The sequence below is a fragment of the Centruroides sculpturatus genome, unplaced genomic scaffold (assembly GCF_000671375.1).
Source record: "Centruroides sculpturatus isolate CEXI.00-Female unplaced genomic scaffold, Cexi_2.0 scaffold673, whole genome shotgun sequence".
Classification (NCBI taxonomy): domain Eukaryota; kingdom Metazoa; phylum Arthropoda; class Arachnida; order Scorpiones; family Buthidae; genus Centruroides; species Centruroides sculpturatus.
Genome location: NW_019385012.1, coordinates 237,847 through 246,841, shown reverse-complemented (window position 1 = coordinate 246,841; position 8,995 = coordinate 237,847). Strand labels below are relative to the sequence as shown.

The 8,995-nt window shown below is 34.4% G+C and overlaps 1 protein-coding gene across 1 annotated transcript; it reads right to left on the bottom strand.

Annotated features, from left to right (window-relative positions):
* Nucleotides 1–4,421: 4,421 nt before the first annotated feature.
* LOC111633396 (protein ZBED8-like) lies at nucleotides 4,422–8,426 on the bottom strand. The gene is made up of 2 exons (XM_023377964.1): nucleotides 7,138–8,426; nucleotides 4,422–4,628 (listed from the first exon to the last, which is right to left on the bottom strand). The coding sequence occupies exons 1-2, from the start codon at nucleotides 8,389–8,391 to the stop codon at nucleotides 4,422–4,424; spliced, it is 1,461 nt and encodes a 486-aa protein (XP_023233732.1). The 5' UTR covers nucleotides 8,392–8,426.
* Between the last annotated feature and the right edge of the window lie 569 nt (nucleotides 8,427–8,995).

Genomic DNA, 8,995 nt, shown 5'->3' with positions numbered 1-8,995 from the left:
AATTATTTTTCTGCGAAAACTTAGCTGAACTTTGGAGACATCATTGATATAAATATAATTTTTATGGACGTTAAATAATAAATGGTTTTTAGTAGGTCCGCTGCTTGTTTAAACTCAACGGTTTGTGCAATATCCGCTATTGATCTATATTTGACCAATCCTGTCGCGACACGAGTCAGCAATGACATTTTACTGAATTATGAGTCTCTTTTAGCATGTTTATATGAATACGGTCGCAATTTTTTCACCATCATATAGGTATCAGAACTATATGAACCCGTTTTATGGGGGGTCTACTGTATTACATTCTGGTTTTTAGCTTTTTGCTTTAGGTTCTTTAAAATTCAGATTTTTTAAATTTTAAATGGAGGATTTTTTTTTCAAGAAAACAATGCTTAATGGAACCAAAAACATATATATGAAGTCAATGACTTCTAGTTGTCATTTCAGAATTTACAATCCAGTCTGTTCTTACCATTCGGTAAAAATGTAACTTCAAATGAGGAGGATCAGAGCTGAACAAGCCTCTGAGCTTTTTCATCATAAGATGAAAAAGTTAAAAATCTTAGGAAATGATTATTACAGAATAAAACATTTATTTAACTTATCATTAAAAAATATCTTCATTTATATTGCATATTTAATTCTAAGCTAATGACTAAGTATTCTTATTGTAACTTTGCTTAGATACATGTATTTAGGTCAGAGGCAATGACTTTATGTTAGTGACAAAAATACCATTTTATTTAAATTAGCTAGATAGTTATGAGATAAGATTGCAATTAGTTAAATTGCTACAAGAAAATTTTCTGCTTAAACCCTGTATTACTCATTTTTGATTTTATTTATTTCAAGTAAATGAAGTAGTTTTGTTCTGAATTCCTGAATTCAATTTTTGTCTCTGAATCATGTTACTATTCATTGGTTTCCGATATCAGACTGAGGAGACTAAGGATTTTCAGAGGACTACAGGTAGCCCTCGGTTTACGCCACAATTCCATTCCTACAAAAGCCAGCGCAAATCAAATCGGCGTAAAATGAACTCATATTTACAGTGAGGTATAGGGTTAGGTTCTACATAAGTGAAAAATAAGCAAATAATTTTGTTTATTAATACAATATAATACAAAATATTAATACATATAAACGTAATTTTTAAAATATATTTTATCATAAAATAAAGTGAAATGTTTTTATTAAAAATTTTAGTTTCGGATCTCTTACATTTTTCGGGAAAAGTATTCATCTTTAATTGTTTACATTTTTGCTTTCTTTCATTGAGAATTTCGGAATATGGTCGAATTGATGTGATGCTTCTTTTTACATTTGCACTTCGATCCCAATCATTGTCTAACTCACAAAGTTCATTCGTCAAACTTTCCATAGTTGAAAGGATACATTAACCCAACGTAGAGCTACAGATGAGCGGAGACACTGATTGGTTGACCACTGGTTGTTGTAGCGCATATATAAGGTCAGTTTGAGTGGGAATATTCAAGGTGGCTAAGGAGAGATAGTTATCGTCCGACTGACAAGAAGTAGATATCGTCTGGCTAATAAAAAAGTATCGTCTGGCCAACGAGAAGTAGATTTGTTCCACTAATGATAGTTTGTGATCGCCGGAAGTGCTACTGTGTCGTAAGGTGTTTTCCTGAACAAACTGATACGGGTACATTCATTGGGGCTATGGATTCAGATGCCATTTATTGGACTATTAAGTTTAATAATGTGACGCGTGGGTACCTAAACATTTAGTATTTTAATATTAATTTAATGCAAATGTATACATACCCAATAATATTAAACAGAAAAAATAAATATATTCAATAAAAGTCTTTGTTTTAACGAATGTACAATGTTGCGACTTGGTAAATACGTGAACACTGAAATGAAAATCAGTCTAGCATAGGGAAAATCGGGGAATTACTCCGCAAAATGGCGAATTGTGAATAGGCATAAATTGAGCCGGCATAAACTGAGGGTTACCTGTATTAGGATGAAGATTTTCCTAAACTCATGAGCTTGGTTTGAATCATGTGTGGTGTCATCAATGTTTTAGCTTAGGAATGTGTTTTTCTCATTTCAATTTATCATTTCTATTTTCTCTCTTTTTCTTAATACATCACAATCACCATGCAGACCATCTCAACAAAATGGTTAGAATTTTGAGGCACCATTGATGAGCTGGTGAGTCACTTGTTTAATTTAGGAACAATATTTTGAGAAATGATGAAGCAATGGTGACTTTAGAAAAAACCTCAGAACCTGGTAGCATTTCCTTCCCCTTATTGTCCTTAGTGCCATCTTACCCTTATGCCTTAAATGAATAACATAAATAACAAAATTAAAAGGCATAGCTGTCTTTACACTTGTGTCTATGATAGCTTATGGCTCTTGTTTAAGTTAGTATACTTGCAACACATTAGCTGCTACTGAGCTTGCCCCATTTTCTTAAGCAAGTCTTTTATAGTTAGAAAACAATAGATAATTAATAACATTATAAGTTGCACATTTTTCATCTTTGACTATTTTCAACAGTAAATCAGTGCTTTATAAACTTTATATAAAGTTTATAAAGCATAATATATAATTATATATAATATAGTTTCTTGTGAGTAAAGTACGAGGGCTATTTTTTTTTAATAAGGTCCGTTTGTGAATGAGAATGATGTACAATTGGAGCAGTGTGCATGAGCATCTGCTTTCAGCATGCTTTGCGCGTGTTTAGATGCCATTTGCAGCTGTATCATCTGTCTTTTTGCTGAACTATAGAAGTTTATAATGTTTAAGAAAATTGAGTTGCTTTCCGACTGTAACATATGATCTGTTATTCGATTTCAACACAAAAGATCATGGTAACTGTCTTTTGGGACAAGAAAGGGACTTTGTTAGTAGATTTTATGCCAAGAGGCACAACAATCAATTCTGATGCTTATTGTGTGACCTTAGAAAATTCTGTCGTACCATACAAGACAAGCGGCGTGGTTTAATGTCTTCCGATGGCAGGCTTCTTTGAAGTCAGAATTAAAAATATTTTTGAGCGGTATGACAAATGTTTGAACAGAAATGGAAATTATGTAGAATATGGGAAAAAATATATTTTAATGATATTTACAGTATTTTTCTTCTTATTAAAAAATGGACCTTATTTAAAAAATAGCCCTCGTAGTTCAACTTTTGCAAATGGATCATGCTCAGAAAAGATTGTTATATTGAGTTTGGTTCAAAACAATAGGGATTAAACTGCAAAACTAATGCTGAATTAAGTTAAAAAATAAACTACACTGATATAAATCCAGCAAAATTTTATAAAACAATAACATTTTCAATCGTTTTTTGTTGAAAACGTTATTGATCGTTGAAAAACAGTTGAAAACGTTATTATTTTATTAAATTTTGCTGGATTTATATCTGTGTAGTTTATTTTTTTAACTTATTCTAATTCCAGTACATATTTGTTATATAATGCTGAATTACTAAGAAAGTATGTAAAGGCATTTGGATCCAAGACATTTAAAACATATGGAAAAAGTCTCTGAAATTTTTTTAGTAAAATTTAGAAAATTTTTCAGCATGTTGAAACATTCTTACATAGGTGCAACATGAATCATCAAAGTGAGCCAAAACAGTAATTTATCACAAGTAAATTCTAGTTGCACTGAAACTAGTTTTAGTATGGTTTATAATATCAGTTAGGAAAAAACATTATACTATCAACTTAATTAATTATAAATAGCTAATAACTTAAGAGCATTTACTCATTTCTCATCATTTGTACATGGTTATAAATAAAAATATATGACTACCATAGCCAGTGAAAGAACTGTAGGACAAGAAATTGAGTTAATTAATTCAGTTATCCTCAAACATGTTGTAAACAATTGTGTATATAGAAATAAATTAATTAATTTATTAGATAACATAGGAAATTGTAAAATTCTATTGAATGTATAATTTTATTTGTAAGTGACTTGGTTGCACACCTACTTGAAACATTATTTTCAAATTCCTTGTCACCTATTGTTGCATATTTATCCCTCCCACGTAAGAAGTTTGATATAATTGATGTTAGTAAGGTTTGCTTGCAGACAGAAATTAAATACACATCCATTTTAATCTACAAATTTCACTATATATTGGTGGAACTTTTAACAAGTATAATGCATATTTCAGGAATTTTAACATGCCTGTAGCAGTGCATATGTATGTGCATATATTGTAATTTTAAATGTATATAATTATGGTCCTTATTCATTACTAAGAAAATTTTTCTCTTCTTTCTCTCTATCTACTCCAGTCATAAAGCTATTCATGAAATATTATAATTCATCCATGCTTTTTAACTGTCTGTACATAGAATTCTTTTGACATTTTTAAAAGCAAGAGGTCTTTTTGAACCACATGTTATAAGCAATTTGTTTTCAGATCTTGTCATACTGACACAATGTAGCAGTGTAAGCCTTTCTTTTGCCTGCTTGCCACCTCTGTAATGTGAACCTTAGAGCCTTAGTTTTTTTTAAACTGCATCTCTTTTGAGTTAAGAATGCTCTTAATTCATATTTCAGTAACTGTTTATTCAAATGTTTATTTTGAGAAATACCAGCTTGATTTTTGCCACTATTGTTTTTCTGTTGTAACAATTTTTACATTTAAAGTTATTGCTTTGCATTCTTTGTTGGTGTATTCTATGACTTCATTATACTGCTTTAAGCTTCATTTTGCTGTAGTGCACTGTTTCTTAATGGGGGTGATATCACCCCCATGTGGGTGTTTTTCCATGTTGAGGAGGCGATTAGTAACAATTTATATTTTGGGGGCAAAAAACAATTTTCTGGGCGATATAGTAAAACATTATATTAAGAATAATTAGATATTTTATTCGTTATATCGTACAATAATTAAACAAATAACATTATACTAGTTGCTAGTCTATTCAATGCAGTACGAATTTGGCATTAGTCTTGGCCCTCGGCATCAGAATTTTGAAGTGAAGGGAGCAGCGATTCATTAGAGGTTGAGAAACACTGCTGTAGTGCATGTTACAATCTCATGTTCCAATTTCAGATTTGCCCAATCCATACACATGAACAGAATGTAGTTCTAGGAAACTGCCTGCATTGGTTCATAATATTGAGTTCATTGTTCAAAGGTCTATATTAATTAATAATTTTTCCTGTTAACTGTTATGTCTAAGGGAACGAACCATCAGCAACACTCACTCCATAAAAATGAGCTGAACATTATATGGTGGTCGGTGTTAGGGTGCGACTATGCAGACGCGAATTTAGAGCGAGCGAGAGGTTGCGAGCGATTTAGTTTTCGCAAAGGAAAACCATGCACAAACGAAAAGCGAGAAATAACGCTAGCGGGAGCGAATTTCTGGTTCTCGCACATATNCATTTGATAACTGCATTGAGTACTTCATTGAGAATAGGAGACCTTTTATTATTATTATTTTAACAAAAGTATTTCCGAATTTGACGATTTGTAAAAAAATCACTTTTTTTTATTTTTAACTTTTTCCTCCCTGAGGGCGCCTTTTAGAAAGCCCATTATGGGTTCAGCCAGGCACCCAATGGGGACTAGGGACGAGGCGGTCGAACCACCCCCGAAAAATTCTCGTGTCCTCCAGAGCTCTTGACCGCTCAACAATCCGGCCGTCTCATAATGGGCTTGCCAAAATAGGCTCTCTTAGTGCCCGCAGGGTGGAAAAAGTTATTAAAAAAAACCCCTGACCTTAAAAATAACACCTTCCTTTCAAATTTCACACAAAGCCGATGTTAATCGGTGTAAAACTGAGATAATTTACAGTGAGTTTATTAAATTTAATAAGAGGGTGATTCAAAAGTGAGGTAACGAGAGCTCTCGTGGGTGTCATATTCCTCCTCTTGTTCGAATTTCCCATTAGGGCAGCAGCAGAAGACTACAGTTTTATCGCACAGGCGTTAGATGATGCAAATGTTGCGTCAGACTCTCGCAATATCATTTTGAAAATGGCTGCGCTCACAGAAACGTGATCAAACGTGGAAGTGAGTAGTGTGATTCGGTCTGAAGGGTCAGTAGAAATTCATCGTCAACTTGTTGTGGTGTACGGTGGTAATGTCTTGTTAAAAAAAACAGGTGTGGGTTTGGTGCACTGAGTTCGATAAAGGCAGGACAGATGTGAAAACTGGGCAAACTGAATTGTTACTGTGCTTCAAGTGGGAGGTACTAGAACATCCTCCTTACAGCTCCAACCTGGCACCCTGTGATTTTCATCTCTTCTGACTATTGAAGAAACATCTGTGTGGTAGGCGATTCCAAACCGATATGAAAGTTCTGCAAGCCGTCACGGCGTGGCTGAAGGGACTTGACGCAGATTTGATTTTGTAAGAATTTCTTAAAAACACCGTCGAGCGAAGTGATAGTAAATGGTAAACGACAATACAAAATGGACTTCCCGATAAGATGGCACCTGGTGGCGAACGTCTGAAGTACGACCATATTCCTGACAAGTTTTTGGCAGTCAAACAATAGGAGTGGTATAACCTTTACACCAGTGGACACTAATAGAATCTTTTAATCATAGCCATCATTGGTTTGGCCCACTATAGGGCGGCCGGTTGGTGAGAAATGGACGCGACGTATCTGGAACAGACTATTTTCAAAAAATTCTAGGTGTTACCCTTTTGTATTCGGTCCTGGGTCGCTCAGAGTTGTAACCTGCAACTTAGCCACTTTGGCCACCCGGCAGGCCTTCTAGGAGACTTATGAAAACTGTAGAAATACAGTAGAGAAAAATTAAAACAAATACTAGAAAATTTTCCAAAAATCTGTTTTTAATTAAAATTCTTTTTTTATTATTTATATTATATCATGTCTTCTATTTCTGCACTACTTATAAATTAGCGATCACATACGGTAGTAATTTCATCGAATTCGCATAAAAAATTGCAACTCGGCTCCCCCAAAATTAAATCCCGAGTGCACCACTGCCATAGCACATAGTCGAGACCAAGGACTGTATACTACAAGGATAGCCAGATCCCTATTCTGCAATGTTAGCCAGGAATGGCAAGTTAGTGACGTCAGCACGTGTCCTGACCTCTCTGTTTACATCAGTGTTTCCCAAACTTTTTTAATCAACAAATCACTCACAGCACTAAAGCCACATTCAGCTAGATATGAAGATGGAAATGGTAATAAGAGTTTCCTTGCACATTTTGTGGTATTGGGGTATTTAGCCTGTGTTTCATCGCAAAGCCATGCCATCGCACCTTTAATATTAAATAGAGTTATTACAGATTCGTCACTTTGCAACTCCGCGAGTTCTTCTTGATATTGCAGATTGGATATATCAGCTAAATCCACCAAAACTGGTTGCACCATCCATGTCGGAAAATTCATTTCTTTTAAATCAGCAAATCTCTCTTTAAAATCCGTAATTAAAATTTTTAAATGATTAACAATTTCAAGTATTGCGGAGTCAGAAACATCACACTTGTTAAGCCAATGAAACTGTTCAAAATTTTTGTTGCTGACGTGTTTTTGATTTAATTCTAAATTCTTAATAAAACCAAATATTTTTGCTTTGGCATCAACCAGTGTTTTGTTTGGTCCTTGCAGTTGCTTGTTTAACAAATTTAGCTTCTCAAAGATATCGGCTAAATAACTTACATATGCTTTGCCATTTGTTGTCAACAATAATTTCATTTCAGGCTTATCAATTAAAAACTTTTCAAGCGAATCGAACAACTCAATAAATCGTTTCAAACAATTCCCTTTTGAAAGCCACCTTACTTCAGTGTGTAGTAACAATCGTACGTGGTCTTCATTTTGTTCCTCACAAAATAGCTTAAATAAGCGCTCGGTTTTAGCGCTGGCTTTTATTGAGTTAATGCATTTGATAACTGCATTGAGTACTTCATTGAGAATAGGAGACACGTTTTTAGCCACCAAGTTTTCTTTATGGATAACACAGTGAATAAGTATCATTTCTGGATTATCAGCTTTCATCAATTGTAAACAACCATTTTTTTTGCCCATCATATTGGGGGCACCATCGGCAGCACACGAAATAACATTCTTCATGGGGATCTCATTGTCATCCAAGTAGCATTTGAATATGTTGTAAATGTCTCTCGATTTGGTAGTGCTTTCTAATTGTTTACAAAAAAGCATTTCTTCTGCAAACTGTCCACGTTCAATATACCTGACATAAGTGATAAGAACGGCCTCACTGTCTCTTAGGGTTGACTCGTCCATCTGCACAGAGAAATTTCTGGTTTTTAGTTTCGATACGAGTTGTTTCTCAATGTCTTCGCCCATCTCGTCGATCCTTCGGCTGACAGTATTGTTACTGAGAGGCATCGCTTTTACATCCTCGTCATCTTTTTCTAGAACAGTTTTCATGAAAGCAGAAATTGAGGGCTTTATAAGATTCTCCCCTATTGTGTGGCTTTTCCCTGATTTAGCAATTAACAATGAAATTTGGTAAGTGACAGAGTAAACGTAAATTTAGAAAAAATTGCTTTTGTGTAGATATAACACATTCTGCCGCAAGTGATACTTGGGATAAACGCAAGCCCTTGTAGCCGAACGATAAATAATTGACTCCCAAAGGATAATTCGGCTTTGATATAATTTATTAACAAAAAATTCCAGACTCCAAATAGGCAAATAACGATACTTAAAACTAGGTTGTACAATACTAGGTCTGAACTCTCGCCCGACACAGCACGTGGATCCCACGTTCAGCCGACAATAAAATCTTAGTCTAGTTTAAATCTAACTTAACTAATTACTTTAAACCTAGGGCCCAAAAATTTAGAGAAAGATGGAAAACGAAAAATCATAAAGAATGGAGAATAAAGGGGTGACTGGTCGGTCAAAAGAAAAAAAACCTCAGATCCTCCACGTGACGACTTCTTTCCTTCCTAGCTTGTCCTAACGTGTCCTCGCTCCACACAGTCTCGTCCTGAACTGATTCTCTTCCTGTTCGGACCTCCTTTTTGTC